This window comes from Eubalaena glacialis, chromosome 14, assembly GCF_028564815.1.
Source record: "Eubalaena glacialis isolate mEubGla1 chromosome 14, mEubGla1.1.hap2.+ XY, whole genome shotgun sequence".
In the NCBI taxonomy this organism is placed as follows: Eukaryota; Metazoa; Chordata; class Mammalia; order Artiodactyla; family Balaenidae; genus Eubalaena; species Eubalaena glacialis.
In genome coordinates, this window is record NC_083729.1 from 83,896,425 (window position 1) to 83,923,831 (window position 27,407).

Below are 27,407 nucleotides of genomic sequence, written 5' to 3' on the forward strand. Positions count from 1 at the left end.
GGGTATATGAATCTAATTTTTCAACTAACTTTTGTGAATTCTAGAAACTGATCAAGTATCTCCACCGAAAATTTAGTGTTCAAATTGAGATGTGCTGTTAATTATAACATCTACACCAGATTTCAAAGTCTTAGTATAAAAAAAGAATAAAAGATCTCATTAATAGCTTTTCTGATTACATGTTGAAAAGATAACATCCTTTATGTATATTAAGCTAAGTAAAATACGTTATTAACAATAATTTCAACTGTTTGCATTTTTTTTAATGGGTTCCCAGAAAATTTAAAGTCACATATTTGGCTCGCATTCTACTGCTGAGAGAAGATACAAAGAGGCTGAGCTGACAATGAGGTTGGAAAGACGCACCACCGTAGTTAGCTAATAATAATAAATCAAGGCAACGTCTGATGAATGCCAAACAATAAGTATGGCAGGGGTTCAGAGGAGGGAACTGTGGGGCCATCCAAGGGCGGGGCAAGTCTTCAGCAGCAGGCGAGATCGACGAATCTGTAAATTGCAAGAGCTGCGCGGCAGGACGCACCGGGCACGCACGGCCCGCGCCCCGCCCCGAAACGCGCTGCGCCTTTTGACCCGGCCGCCGCGCCGTAGGCCGCGCTGCAAGCCTGGGAGCCGCGATGGCGAACGTGTCCGAGAGGACGTTGCAGCTGTCCGTACTGGTGGCCTTCGCCTGCGGAGTGCTCGTGGGCTGGCAGGCACACCGGCTGCGGCGGCGCTACCTGGACTGGAGAAAGAAGAGGCTGCAAGACAAGCTGGCGGCGACGCAGAAGAAGCTGGACCTGGCCTGAGATCCCCGCGCTGTCGGTCCCCGCCGGCCACCGCGCGGCCACCTTGAGGCCACCTCGCCTCTCCGGCGCGGGGCTCCAGCCGAAGCCAGGCTCGCCTCACTCTCTCCGCCCGCAGTGCCGGGCTCTTGCCGGAGTCGGTGAGCAGTACTTACAGCGGCGCTCTAAGGGGAGACTTCGGGGACGGACGGATATCTTGGGACAGGAGGGTCTTTGGAGAGCCCACAGGAGGTGACTTGTCCCCCCCAGGCACCAGAAAGAGGAGGAAGTTCTGTTTTCCCTAATAACTCACATTTTGGTGTCGTAGTTCAGTTCACTGCGTGTGTTTAACGGGACTGTCTTAACCACGTGCAAAGTCGTTGCACCTTGGCAACATTCAACTTCAAAATGGAAAATACTGGAAAGAATAGAAAATGAAAAGGAGCGTGGAGGTGTTCCTACCACACCCTTCCCCCCTCCCCACATCAATTTATTTTTAAAAATATCCTTGGTAGCACCATAGTACATCTTTGCATTCATGTTTTGTCATCTCCAGTCTAAATTCTTAGGTCCTTGGCAGGCTGGCAATGGCTTGAAAGTCAGGAGACTTTTCATCAGAGCTCTGCAAATTTACAGGGTCTCAGTTTTCTTATCTGTAACACCAGATCTTGTTGTTCATGGTTTAACTAAACAATAGAATAATTTGAAGTTAACCATTATGTATTTCTAATTTTTATTTCTCTTTTCTGTTTCCAACAGCTTGTTGAAGATGGATATAGAGAACTGGACAGAAATAGTTTCTCCTTGCACTTTATGAATCAATTTTATTTTTAAAATAAAAAGAATTAAACATATTTGAACCTTTTATTAAAAGGAAAAGGAGTATCTTGCCTCCCATGCAGCTTACTGCATTAAGAGATTTGGATCCTCAAAACTTATAATTACTGTTTTTGGTCAGATATCTTGGTTTCTAAAGAATCTATGCTAGTTCCTTGGTACAACTGCAAAGCAGCGTTGGTCTAGGAACCATTATGATTCCCTTTGGTTAGCAGTTTTGCTGGACCTATTCTGGAAAGCAAACGGCTATGTAAAAATAACTGAGGTAAGGGTAATGTATGTAAGACCTTTACACATCTGAGGCTGACAACATACTCCAAGCACAAAGTATAAGTTTTTATTGACAAAAACTTCCTTTGTGTCATTATGGAGTATACATGTGAAGGAGAAACCTCATTGAATAGAGCTTAGTGATAAATCCCAACTACAGTTGACCCTTGAACAACATGGGTTTGAATTGCACAGGTTCACTTACATGTAGATTTTTTTCAATAAATCTATATGTAAGTGGACCACTGTCCACTTACTATCCATGGCTGGTTGAGTCTGCACATGCGGAAACATGGATAGGAAGGGCCAACTATGGCACTTGAGCATCCTTGGATTTTGGTATCCGTGGCAGCCTCTGGGGTTCCAGGATGATATCCTCCGATGATACCGAGGGATAACTGTGTCTGAAAATCGAGAGTGAGTGACCAAGTCCCAGGTTATTTTTGATTTTCAAGAGGTGTTTTCTAGAACACTGCCCTTGCTCATTCCTATAAAGATTAATTTTGTTTCTCAGTAAATGTAGGATCAGCTCTGTATTAACACGAGAATATTCAGGAAAGTTGTTGCCACAGAAAGCTTTTTTTTTTTTTTCCATTTTAGTAGGCCCATTATGCTTTATTACTTCCAACTTTATTTTCATTCTGTGAATGCAGTACTTAAGGACTGAAATGTTGGTTCTTAAAGCTGCATTCCATCTGGGCTGCAGGTGGCTGAAGTATCTGAGTCACCATTCATCACTGAGGGTCAAAGAGTTGAGGCTCTTTGAGACAAGGTAGTTTTCTTATGGCACATCCACAGTGCCTCCAGACTGTTGGTATGTGCCTGGTTAAGCGTCTAGGTTATGACCAGTTCTGCCTGTATGGGCCTGTTCTTGTGCCACGTTCCTGGTGGACCTGGTCTTTCCAGTGTGACTCCTTTCCCATTACTTACGTGCAGCACCCGGACACACTCGTCTCCCTCTCCTGTCTCACCCCAGTGTTCTGTCATCCTGCCCCTCTGGGCCTGTGCTGTTCACCCCCGAGGCCTGTCTAGTCCTGATGCGGTTTTCAGCCACCCTACACCACTCAGTCTGCCCCTCATTTTCTGCCTACTGCCTCTTTACACTGTGCCCATGTGTCCCCAGCCCTGTGGTGGACAGTTCCCCCGGATGACATTGCCTCTCACTGTTTCTCCTCTAGCTGTCTACCCCTTGCCCTACTTAAATGTGTTTGGTTTTTTCCCTGAAACTGTTGCCTTACATGGAGATGTTACATTTTCCATGTTAACCACTAGTTCTACACTATGAGTCTCTCCGAAGCTGTTAAATTCTTTTTCAGTATCTCCTGTGAGACAGCGGTACAAAGTTGATATACATTGTAACACACTGATGGAAGAAAATCATAACGAGTTTTATGAAATAGCTTGTTCTCGGGAGAAACAATGGCCATGGTTTGCTTTGGTTTCGGCTGCCTCACTTCAAAACGGTCTTGTAGGTTACTCTGATTTTCGTAATGGCATCAAGGGATGACGACAGAAGCAGTGACTAGTGCTAAAGTGACTATACTGAGCATTACAAGTCAAAAGAAATGTAAGTTAACGAAAAAGAAGGCAGCTAGCTGAGTAATCTCATTCCTTACAGCGTGGTGAATACCTAAGTGGTATTTCTCAAACTTTAATGTGCACGTGAAACACTGGGGTATTGTTAAAGTTTAGATTCTGATCCTGTAGGTCTATGGTGAGGCCTGAGAATATGCATTTCTAACAGCCACCCAGGTGATATTGATGATACTGATGCACGAATCATAAGGAATAAATGCTCACGCTGAATAGTGTACAAAAATGTATAAAATCAAAGCATCTTTCCACCCGAGATGAACAAGAGTAGTAAACCTTTTTTGCACCCTTCCTCATACATATATACATGTGTAGGGAGTTTATTTTGTTTATTTTTACCAACATAGAATTGTACCATCTTCATGACCCTGTAACTTTTCCATTTAAAATGTAGAAATCCCTATAAAGCAGGTAGATTTAAAAAAAAATTTTTTATAGACGTATGTAAAATAAATAAGGATTTCATAAATGACGGGTTGTCTTTAGTGCAGTTTTTTTCTTTTTGCTTACCTCTAACAAGATCACTTAGAAGTAATGATTTATTAATCCATCTAAAAATACTTTATAGCACTTACTACTTCCTCATTTGTTGTTAGATTTTCAATGGAAAAACTATGGCTGTTTAAGTGAACTTTTAAGTATCATGAGCCATGATGGAGCAATTAATTCAAAGTAAAGACATGAGATACAAAAGAGAATGGATGAGTATATTAGAGTATGTCATACAATGAAACATCAGAGAGCAATGAGAATGAACAAACTACAACCCACACGATGATATAGATTCATTGCACAAACAGGTTGAATGAAAGAAGCCTGACAAGATGCCAGTACACTGCGTGATTCCATTATTCAGTTCAAAAAGAGGCTAGACAGATTTTTACAGCTAGAGATTGGGATAGTGTTTACTTTTGGTGTAGGGGGTGGAGGTGGGCAGGGGCTAAAAGGAGGGGAAGACTACTAGGGTGCTGGTCACATTCTGTATCCAAATCTGGGTTATGTTACTTACATGGGGGTGTGTTCAGCGTGAAAATTCAGTGCGGTGGGCGCTTGTCACTTCTCTCTTGAAGAAAAAAGTATCGCAGATAGCATGGCAGTTGGGCCTGTGGAATTACCTTGTGTGTTGTACTGAAGAACACATCAGTGTGGTTCGTCTTTTGAAAGGTGAGCTCAGGTCGTCATTCTTATTCGGTGTAGTGGAAAGAGTTTGGGAATTGGATTTATAGGACTGAGTCCCACTTGGGGAAATGTTATTACAACCTCCCTGAGAGATGTAGAGTGGAGCTCATAATTAGGTACTCACGAAATTGCTGTAGAACGGAGTCACCATCCTCCCAGAACTCAGGATGGACAGTGTGCAAAAGTACAATGAAGTGATACTTCAGCAGTATCCCAAGCGGCAAAGAATTAAAAACTGCCTTTTTAAAGTGAGAGTATGCGCCAGAACCACGTATCCCATTAAGGCCATATAGGAAAGCTATCCTTGCAGTTAATTTAAGACATTGAGATGCTTAAATTGTATCTTAAGATTAGTTTAGAAAAACTGGTGTCAGAAAACAAGTGCCAAAACACCAAATGCCCCAGGAGGAATGTCGTGGTAGTACTGAGTATTATAGGACTTGTAGTTTCGGACGCCGCGGGGCATTCTCCCTCATCTCCACCCCAATCCTTTGGGACTGGCGAGAAAAAGGTGAGTAGCTGGGCAGTGAGCTCAGGACCTGCGGGCTGGCGGAGCGGCTTCCTCAAGGGAGAATCATCCGCACACTCTTCCCGCACCAGCCAGTCGGGCTGGGAGGCGGGCGCGCGATGATGGCGTCACCTTCCGGTGCCGCCGTCTTGGTTTCCCTGGCGACCGGCGTGAGCTCCGCGCCGAGGCGAAGGAGATGCTGGCGAGGCGACAGCGCGATCCCCTCCAGTCCCTGCAGCGTCGCAATCAGGAGCTGAAGCAGCAGGTATCATCTGGCTGTCCAGTGGGGGACCTGGGCTCTGGCGGCGGGCGAGCTCTGGGGCGCACCCTAACCCTGGGAGCCTACCCAACCCACTTCCCTTTCCAAGTTGTAACCTACCCCACCCCCAGCATCAAACTGATCCCAGCACCAAACTGATTCTAATCCTTCACACTCCCAGCCCAACCCCGGGGAGGCTAGAAAATCGGGACCATCGACTAAGTGCTGCCCTCCCCCGCACCTCACCCTAATGGCTCCATCTCCAACCTAACAACTCCCTTAACCCATCTCACCTCCAAATCTAAACTTTTAACAATAATTATTCCAACCACTTCTGCGCCCATCATCACTCTCCTCCACTCTCCATGCCCCTTTCCTTTATCCCTCATCCAGTGGAGCTATTGAGTGTTTTTGCTTCACATGAATCCAAGCGAAATAGGTGTCAAGGAATAGTCCTAATATATAAGAAAAATAAGACCTGACAAATGAGCAAAGGACGAACTAAAGGAGAAATACTAGTAACACACAAATATGAGAAAAGTTAACTTAAAAGATAATCAAGTAATTGCAAAGGAAGTAAGAGATCACAAACACTTAAAATATCACAATACCCGGTATTGGGGAGGCTGTGATGAAACAGGCACTTACACTGCTGCAGGGTATAAGGCACAGCATTTCTGGAAAGAGGTTTGACAAGATGTAGCAAGTATTCATGCTCCTAAGCTGGGAATTACATTTCCAGGAATTTACCGTACATAATAATAAAAAATTGAGACACAGGTTGAGGTATGGAGGTATTCATCATAGTATTATAATGCAAAAGGCTGGATGCAACTTAAATGATCAGTAGTAGGGGAATGGATAAATAACTTATGTTGGGATATAATACTGAGATTAAAATTTTAAGGACATTTTAACATGTTAGGGAAAATATTTGTGATAAAATGTCAAGTTAGAAAAAGAATATAAAATTGAATATACAGTATTTCAATTTAAAAATTTTCTATGTAATATACATAGAAAAAAAGTTGGAAGGAAACATGCCAGCATGGTAACTCTATGTGGCAGAATGCTAATGACTATTATGTTTCGCTTCATACTTCTTGATATTTTCATAATTTTGGGTTGGGGTGGGGAGACTTCCCTGGCGGTCCAGTGGTTAAGACTTCGCCTTCCAGTGCAAGGGTGTGGGTTCAACCCCTGGTCGGGGAGCTAAGATCCCACATGCTTGGGGGCCAAAAAAACAGAACATAAAACAGAAGCAATATTGTAACAAATTCAATAAAGACTTTAAAAATGGTCCACGTTAAAAAAAAATCTTTAAATAAAAAAATTAAGAAAGGGAATTCCCTGGTGGTCCAGTGGTTGGGACTCCATGCTTTCGCTGCTGAGGGCCCTGGTTCAATCCCTGGTAGGGGAACTAGGATCCCACAGGCCGCGTGGCATGGCCAAGAAAAAAAATTTTTTAAGAAAAAAGTAAGTAGTAATTGATGGGTTGTTAATTTATTTTCTGAAATTCCTATTTCACTTTGCTAATTTTACTTTTTATTTTTCATTTGATCTATTACCAAATATTGTTTCCACTAAATAGAATTATTTTATAAACTTTAACAGGTAAGAGATGTACTGAATGCTCATATTTTATCCACTTTTGGACTTTCACTTAAAAAGTACAAAAGATGGAATGGATAAATGTTTCTTAATGGACTCTATTGGAATTATAGTGGTACAACAAAATAGAATACTCTTCTGGTAGAAATAAAAATAAAACTTGATGAGACATTGACTTAAGCTAAGCTTTGGCCAGATGCTTAATATGGTTTTGTATTTAATTTTAAATTTAGTGGGACATTGAGAGAACCAGGAAATGTTGTAGAAGTAAACTAAAAAAATTATTATTATTACAAAGATGTAACAAAGCAAACTATTGCCAGGATTATTCAAGTTGGAGACAAATTGGCTCCGGAGCCTTTTGATACCCTGCATGTCTGTGAAGGACTCTGTAGGTAGTGTGAGCTCATTCTTCCCTGGCCCCACGGAAGACACCTGAAGCAAAAAATGGAACAGATTTCCAACTTGGTATCCATGGGACAAGTGATCAAGAGCCCCTCTGGGTCATGCCTGTGATGACCGACTCTGTCACCATGTGTGTGAATTTTGTAAATAACAGACAGATGCAAAATGGCAAGAGTAGAGAATTTTTATTTCTCTTTTTTCATCCACTTTATCTACTCCATATCATCTATAGAATGCAAGATGTATGTGCTTCTTTTGTGGGTATGTTGGCAAAGTTACATGTAGTGTTTGGAAATTACTAAGTCACAATATAAGATATAAGAATGAGGATTAAAAAATTTGTGGTTTATTCATATAATGAATACTACTCAGCAATAAGAAGGAATAAACTAATGATACACACAACAGTATGGAAGTATCTCAAAAACATTCTTATGCAATGACTACACAAACGAGTACATACTTTCTGGAGTAATGGTAATTTTCTGTACATTGATAGGGGTTTGGATTACATGGGTGTATGCATTTGCCAAAACTCAGTAAATGTATACTTAAGATTTGTGCATTTCATTTGTATGTAAATTTTACACCAAATATTGAACTCTAGTTAGTGATACCCATGGTGTATTAAGGGGGAATATATTGATGATTGTAGCTTACTTTGAAATACATAAAAAATAAGATGAATTGATGAATAGATGGGTCATAAAAGTATAGTAAAATGTTAATGGTAGAATCTAGGTGGTGGGTATTTGGATGTTCACTATAAAGTTCTTTCAACTTTACTGTATATTTAAAAGTATTCATTATAAAATATTGGGAAAAAAGAATTAAAATTTTATTTCCTAAGGTTATATGGTATTTAACAATATGATATTTTAAACAGTCTCCATTTATTGTAGGTTGATGATTTGCTTTCTGAGAGTCGATTGAAAGGAGCTCTAGAAGCCAGTAAAAGGCGAGATATTTACCAAAGGTAAAGCATATGAAATTATGTTAGCTTTGTAGGGACTGTATTTACATTTCAGTGAGCAGTATTTACAGCATAGAAATTGAGGCATTATTTCTTTTTTTAATTAATAACATTTCTAAAAAGACAAAATAATAATGGGAAATAATATTGAGGTAACAATGAATGAAGTTTTCCAAACTGTATTTTACAATATTTCTTACAATTATCTATGTCTACCTAGTCTAAATGTTGGAATGATAAGATTAAATAGAGAATTACAAATGTTAAAAAGGGGCAGCTTACATTTATTTTGTACTCTGTATGTACCAAGCAGTGTGGTCCACGCTCTAAAAACTTTTTCTTAATTAATTTTTACGATAACATTGTGAGATACTTATTAATATAGATGAGGAAATTAAGGTTCACAGTGGTTAGTTAATATGTCTAACATTACTTAGCTATAAGACATTAAAATGGGAAGGCAATAAAAATGTTTTAAGATAAATGCAGAATTTATAGATATATTTAATTAATTAATTAATTTAATTCAAGTATAGTTGACTTACAATGTTGTGTTAGTTTCTGCTGTACAGCAAAGTGGTTCAGTTATACATATATATGTATATGTGTGCATATATATATATGTTCTTTTTCATATTCTTTTCCATTACGGTTTATCACAGGATATTGAATATAGTTCCCTGTGCTCTACAGTAGGACCTTGTTGTTTATCCATCCTGTATATAATAGTTTACATCTGCTAATCCCACACTCCCAGTCCATCCCTCCCCCACACCCCCACTCCTCCCTTGGCAACCACAAGTCTGTTCTCTATGTCTGTGAGTCAGTTTCTGTTTCATTGATAAGTTCATTTGTGTCACATTTTAGATTCCACATATAAGTGTTATCATATGGTATTTGTCTTTCTCTTTCTGACTTACTTAATATGATAATCTCTAGGTTCATCCATGTTGCTGCAAATGGCAGTATTTCATTCTTTTTTGTGGCTGAGTAGTGTTCCACTGTGTGTGTGTGTGCATGTGTGTGTGTATACATATATATATATAACATCTTCTGTATCCATTCATCTGTTGATGGACATTTAGGTTGCTTCCATGTCTTGGCTATTGTAAACAGTGCTGCTGTGAACAGAGGGATGCACGTCGTATCTTTTCGAATTAGAGTTTTGTCTGGATATATGCCCAGGAGTGGGATTACTGGATCATAGGGCAGCTTTATTTTTAGTTTTTTGAGGAACCTCCATACTGTTTTCCATAGTGGCTGCACCAATTTACATTCCCACCAACAGTGTAAGAGGGTTCCCTTTTCTCCATACCCTCTCCAGCATTTGTTTTTTTGTAGACTTTTTAATAATGGCCATTCTGACCAGTGTGAGGCGGTACCTCATTGTAGTTTTGATTTACATTTCTTTAATAATTAGTGATTTTGAACATCTGTTCATGTGCCTATTGGCCATCTGTATATCTTCTTTGGAAAAATGTCTATTTAGGTCTTCTGCCCATTTTTTGATTGGGTTGTTTGTTTTTTTGTTACTGAGTTGTATGAGCTCTATGTGTATTTTGGAAATTAAGCCCTTGTTGGTTGCATCATTTGCAAATATTTTCTCCCAGTCCATAGGTTGTCTTTTCGTTTTGTTTATGGTTTCCTTTTCTGTGGAAAAGCTTGTAAGTTTGATTAGGTCCCATTTGTTTATTTTCGCTTTTATTTCTATTGCCTTGGGAGACTGACCTAAGAAAACATTGCTACAATTTATGTCAGAGAATGTTTTGCCTATGTTCTCTTCCAGGAGTTTTGTGATTCTATGTCTTATATTTAAGTCTTTAAGCCATTTTGAGTTTATTTTTGTGTACATTGTGAGTGTGTGTTCTAACTTCATTGATTTACATGCTGCTGTCCAACTCTCCCAATACCACTTGCTGAAGAGACTGTCTTTTCTCCATTGTATATTCTTGCCTCCTTCATTGAAGATTAATTGACCGTAGGTGTGTGGGTTTATTTCTGGGCTCTCTATTCTGTTCCATTGACCCATATGTCTGTTTTTGTGCCAGTACCATGCTGTTTTGATTACTGTAGCTTTGTGGTATTGTCTGAAGTCTGGGAGGGTTAAGCTTCCTGCTTTGTTCTTTTTCCTCAGGATTGCTTTGGCAATTCTGGGTCTTTTATGGTTCCATATACATTTTAGGATTACTTGTTCTAGTTCTGTGAACAACGTCATGGGTAATTTGATAGGAATTGCATTAAATCTGTAGATTGCTTTGGGTAGTATGGTCATTTTAATAATATTATTCCAATCCAATTAATCCAATATTAATTCTTCCAGTCCAATTAATAATATTAAATCTTTCTATTTCTTTGAATCATCTTCAGTTTCCTTTATCAGTGTTTTATAGTTCTCAGCATAAGTCTTTCACCTCCTTACTCAGGTTTATTCCTAAGTATTTTATTATTTTTTTGATGTGATTTTCTTTAAAAAATAAATTTATTTATTTATTTTTGGCTGCATTGGGTCTTCGTTGTTGGGTCTTCGTTGGTGCGCGTGGGCTTTCTCTAGTTGTGGCGAGCGGGGGCTACTCTTTGTTGCGATGCGCAGGCTTCTCATCACGGTGGCTTCTCTTGTTGCAGAGCTCGGGCTGTAGGCGCATGGGCTTCAGTAGTTGTGGCTCACGGGCTCTAGAGCGCAGGCTCAGTAGTTGTGGCGCACGGGCTTAGTTGCTCCGCGGCATGTGGGATCTTCCTAGACCAGGGATCGAACCCATGTCCCCTGCATTGGCAGGCAGATTCTTAACCACTGCACCACCAGGGAAGTTCCTTGGTAAGAGTTTTTATCATGAATGAATGTTGAATTTTATCAAATGCTTTTTCTGCATCGATTGAGATGATCATGTGGTTTTTGTCTTTTCTTTTGTTGTTGTGGTGTATCACATTGATTTGCATATGTTGAACCATCTGTGTGACCCTGACAACTTGATCGTGGTGTATGATCTTCTTTATGTGTTGTTGGATTGGGTTTGCTAATATTTTGTTAAGAATTTTTGTATCTATATTCATCAAAGATATTGGCCAGTGATTTTCTTTTTTGGTGTTGTCTTTGTCTCATTTTGGTATCAGGGTGATGGTGGTTTCATAGAATGACTTTGGGAGTGTTCCCTCCTTTTCAATCTTTTGGAAGAGTTAGGAGAAGGATCAGTATAGTTCTTTTTTTGTATGCTTGGTAGAACTCCCCAGTGAAGCCATTTGGTCCTGGACTTTTGTTTGCAGGGAGTTTTTAAAATTATAGATTCTATTTCACCTCTAGTGATTGGTCTGTTCAAATTATCTAGCTCTTTTTGCTTCAGTTTTGGTGGGCTGTATGTTTCTAGAAACTTACTTGTCCAAGAAATGCAGAATTTAGTTAAGCAAGAGAAGGAACTTCACTACAATCTCAGTGGAGTTGCAGCCTTTGGTCCATTTGAGTTAAATGCAAGAATTATGTCATGGTATAACTTGGATCTAAGAGCAACCAACCTAAGCCTGAAGGTTATGGACTTGCTGTTGTGACAGCAACTATAAAAACAGCTCAGAGTGAACATCAGTGGCTTAGGCCAAATTATGGTAAGTCCTTGGCCTGTGTAGCCCCAGATCCTGTGACCTGTCAGAAGTCTCTGTCTATTAGCAATTCTGCCTTGCTTGGGGTGGTGACCTTAGCTCTCTTGAGATAGGAAAACTGTTCTCATGATGGATGATTGTTTTTTGTTTTGTTTTGCATTTTCTTTTTAATCCTTGGGAGAGTTTAAAATTAACTAGAGTTTAAAATTACATAGACATGATGAACTAAATCAAATTAGACTAGTATTACTTTTGTATTAAGTTTAGGACATCATTAAAATAATCTGTATATTTTGGGTATTTAAAGAATTTATAACATTCAAATGGATGTGAGATTTGTGCTACTAGTTTAAATGATTCATTAGAACATTTGAAAAAATTTTACTTAAGTCAGGCATTCAGAGTGCTTAAAAGCAAAATAAAATTTTAAGATGCGGGAATTTAATTAACTACCTTCATTAGTAGGATTGATTATTTGAGGAATTTAGCTCAAGTTGAATTAATCAAACAATAATGAAAGAAAAAGGGAAGGTAATTGTACTTGCTTTACTAGATTTTAAAATAGAATAAGAGTTATATGCTGAACTGAAGTCCCAGGGAAAACTAGATTTTTAAATTTTATTTTAATAAGCTGATAATTATTTTTAAACCCAAGTAATAGTCTTCTCTGTGTATAAAAAGATCCCCTCACAGTCATTTTAAAATACACATTGATATTTGCATGTCTGAAAACAACATTCAGCCCTTATGTTTGATTAATAATTGGGTAGATATGGAGTAAAAAATTTTTCTACTTAAAACTTTGAAGACATTGTCTGGTTCCTTTACACCCAGTGATGCTGACAAGTTTCATGGTCATTCCTTTGTAATTGATCTCTGTTTGAGGCTTTTCTCCTCAGCCTTGGTGTTTTGAAATTTCATCACGGTGTATTTAGGTGTTGTTTTAATTCTTCTCAACACTCAAGGGGTCTTTTCAGTTTGAAAACTCTTGTCTCTCGGTCTCTCCCCACTAGTTTTTGTTTCTTTGTTTTTTTGTTTATGCCTGAGAGGTTCTCTTGACACTTTTTTTTTTATTTTGGCTTGCGGGATCTTAATTCCCTGACCAGGGATCGAACCTGTGCCCCCTGCAGTAGAAGCGTGGAGTCCTAACCACTGGACCGCCACGGAAGTCCCTAAATTCAGTCTTATCTTAGCCAATCCTGACCTTGCACAAGCCTTTCTCAGTGTTCCTTTTCCTCAAACCTTCTGAAACCATGCAACTCAGATTGGGATTTGAACCCATGGGCCGGGTCTCAGACCCAGCCAAAACCCAGATTGGGACTTGAACCCACAGTGTTTTAACTGAGATCACACACCTGGTCTCAGGACTTAATGAAGCTCAGGTTCTTGATGTCTCATCGCAGAAAGAATTCAGTGAGAGACAAAGTGATAGGTAAGGAGTGGATTTAGTTAGAGAGAAAAACGCTCCACAGAGTGTGGGCCATCTCAGAAGGCGAGAGCAGCCAACTTTTTCTTTTAACTTTTCCGTGGATGTTTTATTTCAGCAGCTGTATTGTTAATTTACAAATGTTTTTCCTTGTTCTTTAATTTTTCTTTTTTCTAGCATTGTGTTCCTGTTTTTAGGTTATCTCATTAATACTTCCATGGTTGGGAGTTGTTGTTTTTTTTTTAAGTTCTTTTCTGTTCTCTGAGTTGTCTTTGGTTCCTGTGGGCTCACATGTTTTTTATTTGTTTACTTTTGGTTAGTCTTAAATTTTATCTTCCATGTTGCTAGTTTTCTTCATTATGCCCAATGGTCCTTGGATTATCTTTTTTTTTTTTAAGAATGAGGGACTAAGTTGATTATTCTAGAGAGTTGCCATGGGTTCTTCTACTGTTGTGTGTATAGGTCTCAAGGACCAGCCCTTCCTGTCATTTTGCTCTGTCATCTTCAGCTTGTCGGTGACAGCCCTGCATACCATTACAAAGTCCCCAGTCATCATTACCTAAAAGCAGAAAGGATGATGGTTCTTTACCTGCTCCATCAGGGAGAATAAAATGGGAGGAACTGCCCAACACATTTCTTTTATGTATCATTGGCCAGCGCTGGGCCGTACACGCACCCTACCTGCAGTGGAGGCTGAACACTTGTGTGTCAGTGGGAGGCCAAGCACGCCAGCATGGAGGAGGGTGGCAGAAGGGCTTTGGGGTAGATAACTAGCAGGGTCACCTGCAGGTTGATGTTTCTACTTCTCTTTTCTGCCTCTTTCACAAAGGATTTTTGTCCCCCTTTTCCCTGCTTATTTCATTTTATGAGTCTCTGGAAGAAAAAAAAACAACTCAGCATAAAAAATAATGACTTTTTCAGGTTATTGGTGGAGAAAACATTTGATTTTTGAAAACTCATAACTAGCTGTAGCCCATTTTCAGTCATTTTTTTCTCTCTCTCTTTTTTAAATTGAAGTATAGTTGAGTTACAGTGTTGTGTTAATTTCTGCTGTAAGCGAAGTGATTCAGTTATACCTATATATACATTCTTCTTTATATCCTTTTCCTTTATGGTTTATCTCAGGATACTGAATATAGTTCCCTGTGCTATGCTGTAGGACCTTGTTGTTTATCCATTCTATATATAATAGTTTGCCAGCACTAACCCCAGACTCGGTCGTTTTTATACTTCTAATTTGGGTGTCTAAGACTTAAGCCAAATTATATGAGCTGTCCATGAAATATCTAAAACACGGTACCCATATGGATGGGCCATGTCCACAAGGGGAGTGTGCTGTTGGGGGGAGAGGCCAGCTGTAGAATCCTAAACTCTGCCTTCACATGGTTACTCTCCCTCTGCCTAGCTCTGGTCACTTTTCAGAACCTCACTTTCTTCAACTGGAGTGAGGGTTGTTATGAGACTCCAATGAGGTGATGCTTGTAAACTGCTTAGCAGTATTTGTGGCGCAAAAAATAAATTTTAGCTGTTATTATCATTATTAGTTTTGTCGTCTTGGTTGCATCCTAGGTTTATGGAATTTTAGAGCTGGAGAAGCATTTTTAAAGTCCAGTGCTTTCCTTATTTTAGAGATAGGAAACTGAAGCCTAGAGTCACTGAAGTTTTCTGAGTTCTGGTTATCATACCTCATACCTGAGATCTTGACTATGAGGATCACCCAAGCTAATGGATGGAAAGCCATTTACATGTGAATTTTTAAACATCATTCATGCAATAGAACTTGCCTTACCTGCTTAAAGACTTATGTATGATTTTATAAAATAGCTTTTCGTTCTGACAATTAAAAAATCAATATTTTGTTTCTTTCTTTTTTAAAATTTAGATGTATCCAATTAAAACAGGCAATAGATGAAAATAAAAATGCTCTTCAAAAATTAAGCAAAGTAAGTATTATGGTTAATCATGTTAAAAAAATTCCGTTTTTACCCAAATATTTTGTTAAGTGGAAGTTCATTAGAGGGGGTAAGTTCCTGGGTTCGCGTAAGTTATGAAGTGTAACTGTGGTCATTGCTGACCTGCCCGATGGGCTTACTGAATGTGCTTGGGAGCCGAAAAGCCAGGGCTCCAAATCCTGGTAAAAGTTCAGCTTTAATGAACTCACCCAGCATTGAGGACTCGGAAAAACCCGGAAGGAGCTATTTTTATTTTTGCATTGCGTAAGTTTTACAGTTTAGAATTGTTTTCATTTTAATTACATTGTGGGGAGAGTACATAATCTGGCCCTGAGGGTAAGTGGTAGAGAAACTCCTTATATCACATGGCAGCCCTGATATTGGTGACTCTGCAGAAACAGGGCAAACTAGAATTTACTCTGGGCAGTTCCCATCAGGATTTCCTCTTTTAATATGAGCCTGAGCTTCAGCTAGGTGTCCGGGCCAGAGACTCACAGAGCATTTAGGGTGGAAGGCATTTGAAAGTCATCTGCCTGCCTGCATGTGAATCTCCTTTACTGTGTCTGAGACAAGTGGTCACTGAGTGTCTCTTCTGCATTTCTCCAGTGACACAAAACTGTAATTCCGGAGGCAGACTGACCCTAAATTTGAAAACCTAACTATTCCTGTTTCACAAATGAGGAAACTGAGGCTTCCAAAGGTGAAGCAGCTTTCCCAGTGTCTCACTGCCAGTAAGTGGCAGAACTTGGACTTGGCACTTGTGTTTTTGACTCCAAAGCCGGTCCTCTGTCTGGAACCTGTCCCTTACTGACTATAGGGGGACTGCAATACCAAGCAAGAAAACAAAACAAAAAAACGGGAGGTATACTTTTATTTTGTCATTTGGTTTGCATTCCAACATAATAATCTACATTTCTTTTAAACTTATTTCTCTAAGGTAGGCATAGTCTCATATCAATATTTGCTTTGTCTTATAGCACTTATTGGAGTTTTTTACTTTTAAAATAAATGTAATCGGAAACTGAAATTTTTATTTTTATTTTTTTAGTGAAATAAACTTATATTCTCTCATAGGCTGATGAACCTGCCCCTGTTGGGAGTTACGATCAGAAGAAAGAGGAGGAACACAATCTTTTGGATAAGCTCACCCACCAACTGCAGGAACTTGCTGTGTCCATAAGTAGAGAAAATGTCGCTGAGTATGCTCCCTTCCTTCCTTTCTTTCTTTCAGATATTATGTCACCAACAATTTTAATGTTTGACTCAGAATAAAGTCATATATAGATAAAAACAAATGGCAGTAACAGTACAATTAGTCAACATTTATTTATTGTGTATAGTAGAAAGTGTGAGATCCCATGAGAGATGTAAAGAAGTAGAAGCCATAATCTCTGCTCTCACGTAATTTATAAGCTAGTTGGGGAAACAAAACAGAGATTGGAAAAGCTAAATAAACAGATGTTAGAAAATAAGGATTGGGCTTCCCTGGTGGTGCAGTGGTTAAGAATCTGCCTGCCAATGCAGGGGACACGGGTTTGAGCCCTGGTCCGGGAAGATCCCACATGCCGCGGAGCAACTAAGCCTGTGTGCCACAACTACTGAGCCTGTGCTCTAGAGCCCGCGAGCCACAACTACTGAGCCCGCACGCCTAGAGCCCGTGCTCCGCAACAAGAAAAGCCACTGCAATGAGAAGCCCACGCACTGCAACGAAGAGTAGACCCCACTCGCCACAACTAGAGAAAGCCCATGTGCAGCAACAAAGACCCAACGTAGCCAAAAATAAATAAATAAATAAATTTATTAAATAAATTTTTTAAAAAGAAAATAAGGATCATGCCTTTAATGTCAGTGTTGATGTGTAAAAAGAAAATTATTTGGATTGTCTATTTGCCTATTTATTTACCCCTTTTATAAATATTCTTTAAAAATTGGAGGCAGAAACATGCATTCTTTTCCTGCTGGAGTGGATGTTAATAATAGCCTTTGTAAAATGGAAAGAAAACTTGATAGTATAAACAAACCCAGTTCATAGGAAGAAAAAAGGAAAGAATCAACTATTTAGACTCTTCAAATGCTGTTCCCGTACTTTTACACTGTATCCTGGGAAAAAATGCTAAAGAATATAGATGCAAGGATTCTAGAATTTCAGTTGATTTCCAGTACTGAGAATGACAAAAGTGGCTGGTATTGGACTTACCCCTCCTACCATAGACACCATAAAATCTGGACAAAATATGCAAAATGGCTGTTTGAACTCATTGAACACCAACCAAACAGGGCTGATATCGTTAATACAGGGAGACACGAGCTGAGCCCTGCGTTTACCCAGACCCTCTTCCTGGAGTTAGTTTATGGGCGGCGGTGCCGGAATCCCAAACAGGGAGCAGCAGCCTTGCCGGGCTGAGGAGGCAGAGGTCACGTTCTGGACCTGCTAAGGCTGCTGGTGCTTGTGCGGAGAGTGGAGAGAGAGAGAAGAGAGTTGCAGAGAGACAGCTCCAGAAATCCGAATGGACTCCGGGGCTACACAGAGCATGATGCCAGAAGGCCTGGCAGAAAGCGCCTGCTGGGAGACTGAGAGCTTCAAAGATTCTGGAGGCCACAGAATCCTGGAAAACTATTCGAGTTTGTACCTAGCTGGAGTAAAGAGACCTTGGTGAATGCTTCAGGCATTTAGTTGGAGATCACATAAGGCCCATGCCCTAGGAGTAAGGAAAACACCCTAATATTAAGAACTGTGATCTTGGAATACAGACAAAACTGAAGTAAATCTTTTCCAGCAAAGCCTAAAATCAGACCTTAACAGGAACAAGATCATTTAACTGTATAACAGAACAAAATTCAACACTCTTTAAAGGATGACCACATGATCCAAAGTCTCTAAATGTATTATCCACAATGTCTAGTAATTTTTTAAAAACTGACTGGAAATGCAAAAAAAAGTAGGGGAAAATAAATAATAATTAAGCAGTGAAAGTCAATAAAAGCAGAGCCAAATCTGAGCCAGATAGTAGAGTAAGCTGACGAGGATTTCTGAATAATATGATTAATATGTTGAAGAGAATAGAAGAAAAGATGGATGAAATGGAAAAAACATGGCATATTTTAAGAGAATTCAAATGTAGAAAATAACCAAATAAACATTCTACAACTGCAAAATATAATATCTGATGGAATAACGGCTGAGGACTTTCTAAATCTGGTTCAATATATAGCTTCAAAAAGGTAAAAATGTCTTATAATAAAGAGAAAAAATAATCATTGGAAGTCTAGATGACCCAGATGTGAGAATTAGCAAACCAGAGCTATAAAACAACTATTTTCAATATTTTAGAGAGATGGGCAGATTGCTTGATTAGAGAGGAATCTTAAGCAGAGAAATGGAAACTAATACCGACCAAAATGGAAATTCTGAAACTAAAAAACACAATATATGAAAAGGAAAAAATAATTGGATGCTTTAACACAAGATTGGATACAACAGAGGAAAAGATCAGTGAACCCAAAGACTGAGCAATGAAAAACTTTCAAACTCATGCACAAAAAGAAAAAAAGAATGAAAAGAACAGAACAAAATGTAAGAAAGATTTGGGACATGGTCATAGGTTATAGCATATGTGTAATTGAAGTCCCAGAAGGAGAGGAGAGAGAGAGTGGAGCACAAGAAATATTTCAATACGTTTTTAAATTGAGATCTAAAAAAGTTATCAATTCACTGGTCCAAAAACCTCAGGCAACCCCAAACAATAAATATAAGGAAACCTACACATAGGTGCATCAGAGTTAAACTGCTGAAAACTAAAAATAATAGAAAATCTTAAAAGCAGCCAGGGAAATAAAGAAACATATGTACAGGCAAACAACTATTCAAGTTAAAGTTGACATCTTGTTAGAAAAAATACAGGTCAGAAGATAATGCAGTGACATCATAAAAGAGTTGAAAGAAAAAAAAAATCTATCAACCCAGAATTCTGTGTACAGCAAAAGTGTCTTTCAGAAACTAAAGTAGAATAAAGACATTTTCAGACAAACAAAAGCTGAGAAAATTTGTCAAACAAATGCTGAGAAATTTGCTAAAGGAAGTCCTTTAGGCAAGAAGGAAATGATCCCACAGGAAACCTGGATTTGCAAGAAGGAATGAAGAGCACCAGTATGTGGGTAAATAGAAAGGCCTATTTCTTCTTTTCTAAATGTCTTTAGAGAACACTTGATTGTGTAAAGCAAAATATGTATTTAAGAATTTATAATATGTAGTCAATTCTCATTATTTGCAGTGGTTATGTTCCATAAAGTTGCTGCAGATACTGAATAGGTGAATACTAAACCATAGCTTCTAGGGAAAATACACAGCTAGGTTCCTGTGAGGCTCTGGTCACAATTTTTTTTGAAACCTGAGTAATACATGTCCTTGTTTTATGTGTGTTTCTGTTTAAAGATACCTTATTTGATGTATGTTACTGATTCATTAACATTGAACTCACAGCCAACAGCCCTATAATTCATGCCTGAAGAAATCTAACACACTTATTTTCTCCATTAGGGCACATCACAGCCTTCTTGTGCTTGGGAACACTACACAGCATTTCAGCAGTATGTTTGGGGGCCATTTAAAACAGCATAGATAGGTTGCAAGTAAAAGATTGGAAAAAGATATTCCATGTTAACCCTGACCAAAACAAAGGTGATGCAGCTATAGTAGTATCAGGCAGAGAAGACTTTAAGGTCAAAAGTAATTTAATAGATAAATACATCTTATGATAATAAAAGGATCAATTCAATAGAAAAAAATTATCCCTAATGTGTAGACACCTAATAACATAGCTTTACAACCTATAAAGTAAAAATTGTTAGCACGGAAGGAGAGCTATATAATCCACAAACCTTAACCACCTTTACCTAATTAAAAATATATTTGTAGAATGCTGTATCCAACTAGATAATATACCTCTCTTCCAAGTGCACATATAACGTTAACCAAAATGAATCATAATGGACCATAAAGCAATTGTCAACAAATGTCAAAGGATTGAAATCATGTAGTGTATAGTCTGATGACTTGGAATTACATTAAAACTCAGTGACAATCTAAAACTAATACAATGGTATATGTCAATTATATATCAATTTTTTTAAAAACTCAAATGACAGAAAAGTAACTAAAAATCTCCAACTGTTTGCAAATTAAGTCACATACTTCTATGTAACCTAAGGGTCAAAGAAAATATTACAATGGAAATCTTAAATTATTTTGAATGATAATAAAATACAACTGTGGGCTGCAGCTAAAGCAGTGTTTAGAGGGAAATTTATGACTTTAAATGCATAGTTTAGAAAAGTTGAAAATTAATTACTGAAGTTTCCAACCTAAGAAGCCAGAAGAAGAATAACAAATTAAACCCAAGAAAAATAGAAGTAAGGAAATAATAAAGAGCAGAAGACAGTGAATAATAAACAGACATACAGTCGATAAAATCAATAAACCAAAAGTTGGTTCTTTGGAAAAGTTAATTAAATGGGTAAATTCCAAGCAAGACTGATTAAGAAAAGAGAAAGAGAAGGAAAACAACAACAATAAAACAGGGAAGAAAACTAATCACTACAGAGTCTACAGAAATTAAAAAGATACTATGAAGATACTATGAACATCTCTATGCCAATAAATTTGAAAATTTAGATAAAATAAGTTCCTTGAAAAATAAAATGTACTCAATTTACACAAGATGAATAGAAAATCTTAATAATACTACCAAAATGTCTACTAAAGAAGTTGAATATATAATTAAAACCTTTCCACAGAGTAAACCCTCAGGTTGCTTCACTGATAAATTTCTGCATTTAAGTAAGAAATAATACCAGTATTATAAAATCTTTCTAGAGAATAGAAAAAGAAACATTTCCCAAATCATTTTATGAGTGCTAGATAACTTCAATATCAAAACCTGATAAGAATATTATAAGAAAAATACAAGGCCTTCATGAATGAATGCACAAACTCAATATAAAATGTTAGCAAATAGAATCCAGGGCATATAAAAATGACAGTACATCGTGACTAAGTGGGATTTATTCTAGAATGCAAGGTTAATTTAACATTGAAAAATCAGTAATTGTAATTTACTGTATTAGCATAATAAAGAAGAGCCACTTGGGTCTCTTTGGCTAGTTTTATGATTAGCAATGTCCATTTGCATCAAAGTATTGTTATCCCATTTTATTTTTTTTATTTTTTATTTTTTAAAATTTATTTCATTTATTTATTTTTGGCTTTGTTGGGTCTTTGTTGCTGCGTGCGGGCTTTCTCTAGTTGTGGCAAGTGGGGGTTACTCTTCGTTGCAGTGCGTGGATTTCTCATTGCGGTGGCTTCTCTTGTTGTGGAGCACGGGCTCTAGGTGCACGGGCTTCAGTAGTTGTGGCTCACAGGCTCTAGAGCACAGGCTCAGTAGTTGTGGCGCACAGGCTTAGTTGCTCCACGGCATGTGGGATCTTCCTGGACCAGGGCTCGAACCCATGTCCCCTGCATTGGCAGGAAGATTCTTAACCACTGCGCCACCAGGGAAGCCCCTGTTATCCCATTTTAAAGATAAGCTTCTCTACTGTAAACGTTAGGAGAGCAAAGATCTCTGTTTTGTTCATTGTTACACCCCTAGCACATAGTGTCTGTCACACAGTAGGTGCCCAGTAAATGCTGAATGTTGAATGAATAAATAAAGCTCAGGGAGACTTAACAACTTATCCAAGCTAGTATTTTAGCTCCCCTCTCTTCCCTCCTCAGTATCTTTCCCAAACACCTTTCTCTTCATCCCTAATTCTTAAACTGTTTCATGTCTCACTTTTAACAGCCATCTTTGCCTTTAGCCCTTCTTCCAATCTCTTGCCCACGTGGCAGCCTGATCATCTTCCTGAGGTGCAGATCAGATCATGCCTTTCCCTTCCTTCATTTTTAGGGAGTACCTTTAGAGATAAAGCTCACGTGGGCTGCGTTCTGCTCACCTCTTTTCAATCTCATAGCTTGCTTATTTCTCCCAAGCCTCGTCCTACCACTCGTGAGCTACTTGAGGTTCCCTGATCTTAAGCCTCCTTTCTCCACTCCCTTCCTTACCTTTCTACTCCCCTTTTACCTGATTAATTCCAACTCATCCCTCAAGACCTAATTCTAAGCCTTTCCTCATCCCCACCCATGCAGTCGAGGTTAGGTGTCCCTCTTGTGCGCTTCCTTAGTATCCTGTGTTTACCTCTACTGCAGTATCTGTTGAACTATATAGCACTTATCCGTCTGATAGATTGTTTCATTGTCCTCCTTGAGGACAGGGAATTGTGTCTCGTTTATCTCTGTATCTACTGTGTCTGACATGGAACCTGACATATATCATCATCATCATCATCCTCATCATCATCATCCTCGCCGACTTTTATTGAAAGCCTACAGACACTGTTGTAAACACTTTGCAAGTTTGTAACTCCTCTCATCTTCATGATGACCTTATGAGGCAGGTTCTATTATTATCTCCACTTTACCAATGAGAAATGGGGAGATTAAAAGAAACCTATCCAAGGTCACTCAATGAGAAGGAGATAGAACCAGAACTTAAGCTCAGAGCCGGTGCTCTAATCACTGTGCAATAATGCTCAAGCAGCATCCGCTGAATGGATGACTCCAAGACTTCAGTGCAAGTCTCCTGGCCTCAAGTCCAGCACATGCTTCACCAGGTCACATACGTTCCTCAGATATATTAACTCCTCATCACTCTCAGTTCCTCGGTCACATATTCTTTGCTAGATGGTAGAAGCTGTTAGTTGCACTTACCCTTTATTCCCTTTATTTGCCGCTTCCAAATACAGGCCAGTTCTATATGTAGAAGTTATACTCGTACTCAATGTGGATCTGTTCTTATACGTTATTTCAGGCGACCCTTGTCAAAGAATTATTTTTTGCAGAACTGGAGCGCTTACTGAAGGAGAGGACGATGACAATTCTGCTGAAGAAGACGAAGAAGAAGAAGAAGAAGATGAAGAGACCACAAGTGGAGAATACATTGCTGTTGGAGATTTTACGGCTCAGCAAGTCGGAGACCTTACATTTAAGGTAGTAGAAACAGACGGGAAGCTAACCAAAGGATAAATTTTCGTACCTAACATAGTAAGAAAACTCTACCTGTACTCCTGGATTAGATAGTCCTGATATTAACTTTTTAAAGACTCAATCTGTTTAAATAAAATAAGTGATAATTAAGATTTACAAGCGGTAGTCAGGCGAAATTCTGTTATCAAAGTTACCTGGTAGTAAAATGGTAAAAAGAGTAGATGCGCTTCTGTTTTTGAAAATAGTTTTCATGTTGACAATTCTGAATTTAGGGGTAAATTTTAATTTAAAAATTTTTACTTTTATTTTCTTTAAGAAAGGGGAAATTCTCCTTATAATTGAAAAAAACCCTGATGGTTGGTGGATGGCTAAGAACGCCAAAGGAAACAAAGGTCTTATTCCCAGAACCTACTTGGAGGTTAGTCTTTTTTGTTTATTCTTTCCTTTTTCTTCTTCAGGACATTTTTTCATTTATAATAAAACACTAAGATGTAGTCTTTGATCAATTGACTAGTGAATGACTTAAGATATAGAATTTGCCTCAATTTTAGAGGGACAGAGCATGGGAAAAATACTGTGTATAATAGTTCTGGGGACCTGTGAAGTGCTCTTATGTAGCTGAGCCCTAGAATATTATCCCACAATGAAGATTAATTCTATGGATTAATGTTGATCATAAAAATTAATAGGCATTTATTATTTGTTGTGAAACAAAACCACAGTTAACTTCGTGTTAACTTCCACAAATATATGATCCTTTACTAAGATGTGGACATACTATATATACATGTTTATGGCCTGTTTCTTTCACATTTCATAATATAGCATGGTCATTTTCTGTGCCAATATATATAGATCAGTGCTGTCCAATAGAAATATAATGCAAACTGCAAATGTGATTTAAAATTTTCTAGTAACTACACTGAGCTGTCTTGTTTTTTCTTCACACCACTTCTAACTGTGTGTTTTTTCTTCACACCACACCAACTGTGTGTTTTTTTTCTGACACCAAATACGTGTTGTTTTTCCACACTGATTCTTTGAAACCAACCAGGTATCCATCAATTCAGTTCAATTCTGACACTAGCTCCTGGTGTTAGCACAGACCCCCCCACAAGGTAAGGGCTCAGTCCCGCAAGACTGCGCCACTTCAGATGCCAGTCACAAGTCCCAGGGGCTAGCTGTGCTTCTGAGTGACCGGCTCTGAATTTGGAAGTTCCCACACCTTTCCTCAGGTTCAGTAATTTGCTAGAGGGACCCACAGATCTCAGGAAACACCTCACTTTTGCTTCCCAGTTCATTATAAAGGATACAGTTCCGGAATAGCCAAATGGAAGAGGTGCACAGGGCAAGGTACTGGGAGAGGGAGGGAGTGGGACCTGGTTCTTCCATGGGCTCCTGGAGCCACCCTGCCAGCACGTCAAGTGAGGGCCAACCCAGAAGCTCCCTAAACCCTGTCTTTTAGGGGTTTTTTGGAGGTTGCATTACATAGACACGATTGATTGAATCATTGGCCGTCAGTGATTAAATTCAATCTCTAGCTCCTTTTCCCTCCCTGAAGGTGAGGGGGTGGGGGGCACTAAAAGTTTCCACCTTCTAATCACTGGTTCCTCTGGCCACCAGCACCCACCCCTCCCCAAGCCATGACCTCATGAGCATAAACTCAAGTATGTTTGAAAGGGGCTTGTTATGAATAACAAAAGACACTCCTGTCACTCAGGAAATTCTAAGAGTTTTAGGAACTCTGTGCCAAGAACTGGGCGTAAAGACCAAATGTGTATTTTTATTATACCACACACATTTTTAAAAAGTAAACGGAAACAGGTGACATTATTACTTTTTTTTTTTAATTAATTTGTTTATTTTTGGCTGTGTTGGGTCTTCATTGCTGCGTGCAGGCTTTCTCTAGTTGTGGCGAGCGGGAGCTACTCTTCATTGCGGTGCGCAGGCTTCTCGTTGCGGTGGCTTCTCGTGTTGCGCAACATGGGCTCTAGGCGTGCAGGCTTCAGTAGTTGTGGCACGCAGACTCAGTAGTTGTGGCTCACAGGCTCTAGAGCGCAGGCTCAGTAGTTGTGGTGCACGGGCTTAGTTGCTCTGTGGCATGTGGGCTCTTCCCGGACCAGGGCTCGAACCCGTGTCCCCTGCATTAGCAGGTGGATTCTTAACCACTGTGCCACCAGGGAAGCCCGGTGACATTATTTTTAATAATTTATTTTATCCAATATATCAAACATATTATCTCATTTCAACATCTAATCAATATTTTAAAATCCTTTCTTTTTTTTTAATGCTAAGTCTTCAAATTCTAGTGTGTATTTTACACTTAAATAGCACATCTCAGTTTAGACTGGTCACATTTCAAGTGTCAGTAGGCACAGGTGGTGAGTGCCTGCCCTATCACCCAGCTCAGCTCTGGGTCATCTGTTTCAATGGTAGCATAGTATTCCAGTCTCATTTAGATGGACATTTAGGTTGTTTCCAACCTATAATAACTATAAATGACATTGCAAAGAAGGTAAGATTAGCTTCCGCTGCGAGTTACAGAAGAGCTCCAAAATAGTGGCCTAAATAAGGTAGAAGCATATTTCTCTTGTGTGTGGAGGAAGTGTGGAGATGGGCAATCAAGGAATGGTAAGGCCCTATCTAATATTTTACCCTGTGGGTAGGTGCGAGCAGCTCTTCCTAGGGTTGTTATCTCTTTAGCTTAGGTTGGCTGCTAGATCTTTCATTATTAACAATTCCAAGCAGTGAAAGAGGAAAGGGGAAGAAGAAGTCAAAAGGCATGAGTTGCAGTCTTTTAAAGGTTTCTTGGAAGTTACACAAAAAACTTCCAGTTATATCTCCTTGGCCAGAATTTAGTTTCTTGACAACACCTAGCTGCAAGGAGGGCTTGGAAAATATAGTCTTTTAGCTGATTCATTGCTATAATCAGGGATTCTGTTAGAAAAGAAGACCCTGCGTTGTGATCAGTCTGCACATATACCTTGTAAACTGTCTGGTTATTCCCCTTAAATAAATTCCTAAATGCTCATTGCTGGTGCAAAGGGTTTACACCTTTGTATTTTGATTGAATTTGCCATTTTTCCTTTTAGGAAAGTTATGCCTATTTGGACTCCCATCTCCAGCAGCCGAGAGTGCTTGTTTGTCTACACATTTGACAGTGATGGTTGTCATCAATCTTTTTGCCAGTGTGATAGACCAAAAAAACCAAAAGGCTCATTATTGTTTTTTATTTGCATTTATTGTACTGCTAGTGAGGTTGAGCATGATTTCATTTGCTTTATGACCATTTCTGTTTCTTCTTTGTAAATTGCCTTTTCAGTTCATTTTTCTAAGGGATTTTTGAAAATTGTATTGATTTATAAGAGTTTTTATAATATCTTGATAATAAGGATATCAACCCTTAGAAACTTGTGGCAGATATCTTCTTTGTTGACTTTCAGCCATGTTTTATTTTTTATGTAGTTAAATCAATGTTCCATGGTTTTGATATCATGATTGGAAAGGGTTTTCGAATCTCAAGATTATTTTCTTCTGGGACTTCCCCAGAGGTCCAGTGGTTAAGACTCTGCACTTCCACTGCAGGGCGTGCGGGTTTGATCCCTGGTTTGGGAACTAAGATCCACATGCCATGTGGCGTGGCCAAAAAAAAGAAAAAAAAAAAAAGATTATTTTCTTCTAACACTTCTATAGTTCTTTTTGCTTTTTTGTCTTTTCTTCTTTTTTTTTTTCATTTGAATAAGTCCCATCTGGCATTTATTTTTATTAAACTTGTTCTCTACCTCTGTCATTGTAATTTTTTCATATAGTGACATTATCAACCATGTATTGAAATTTTTCCACTGATTTTTTTATATGCCCATCATATACTAAATCCCTATCTACACTTGAGCCTTTCTGAAAGTACATTTATTGGTTGATTTTTGCATTAGGTAAAAAGTACTTCATAT

At 38.7% G+C, this 27,407-nt stretch overlaps 2 protein-coding genes across 3 annotated transcripts in view; both read left to right on the forward strand.

Annotated features, from left to right (window-relative positions):
- Positions 1 to 604: 604 nt before the first annotated feature.
- On the forward strand, positions 605 to 1,648 carry MTLN (mitoregulin). The gene is made up of 2 exons (XM_061211384.1): positions 605 to 943; positions 1,542 to 1,648. The coding sequence occupies exon 1, from the start codon at positions 636 to 638 to the stop codon at positions 804 to 806; it is 171 nt and encodes a 56-aa protein (XP_061067367.1). The 5' UTR covers positions 605 to 635; the 3' UTR covers positions 807 to 943; positions 1,542 to 1,648.
- A 3,698-nt stretch (positions 1,649 to 5,346) lies between these two features.
- The window catches only part of NPHP1 (nephrocystin 1), a 60,035-nt gene continuing 37,974 nt past the window's right edge, over positions 5,347 to 27,407 (forward strand). For both annotated transcript variants that reach the window (XM_061210939.1, XM_061210940.1), the window contains exons 1-6: positions 5,347 to 5,434; positions 8,347 to 8,420; positions 15,311 to 15,371; positions 16,455 to 16,579; positions 23,313 to 23,460; positions 23,774 to 23,875. In XM_061210939.1, the coding sequence (XP_061066922.1) occupies positions 5,366 to 5,434; positions 8,347 to 8,420; positions 15,311 to 15,371; positions 16,455 to 16,579; positions 23,313 to 23,460; positions 23,774 to 23,875 (579 nt within the window). In that variant the 5' untranslated portion in view covers positions 5,347 to 5,365. The remainder of the gene's footprint in view (positions 5,435 to 8,346; positions 8,421 to 15,310; positions 15,372 to 16,454; positions 16,580 to 23,312; positions 23,461 to 23,773; positions 23,876 to 27,407) is intronic.

Coding starts and splice junctions, on each gene's coding strand:
- MTLN (XM_061211384.1), top strand. CDS start 636: ATGGCGAACGTGTCCGAGAGGACGTTGCAGCTGTCCGTACTGGTGGCC.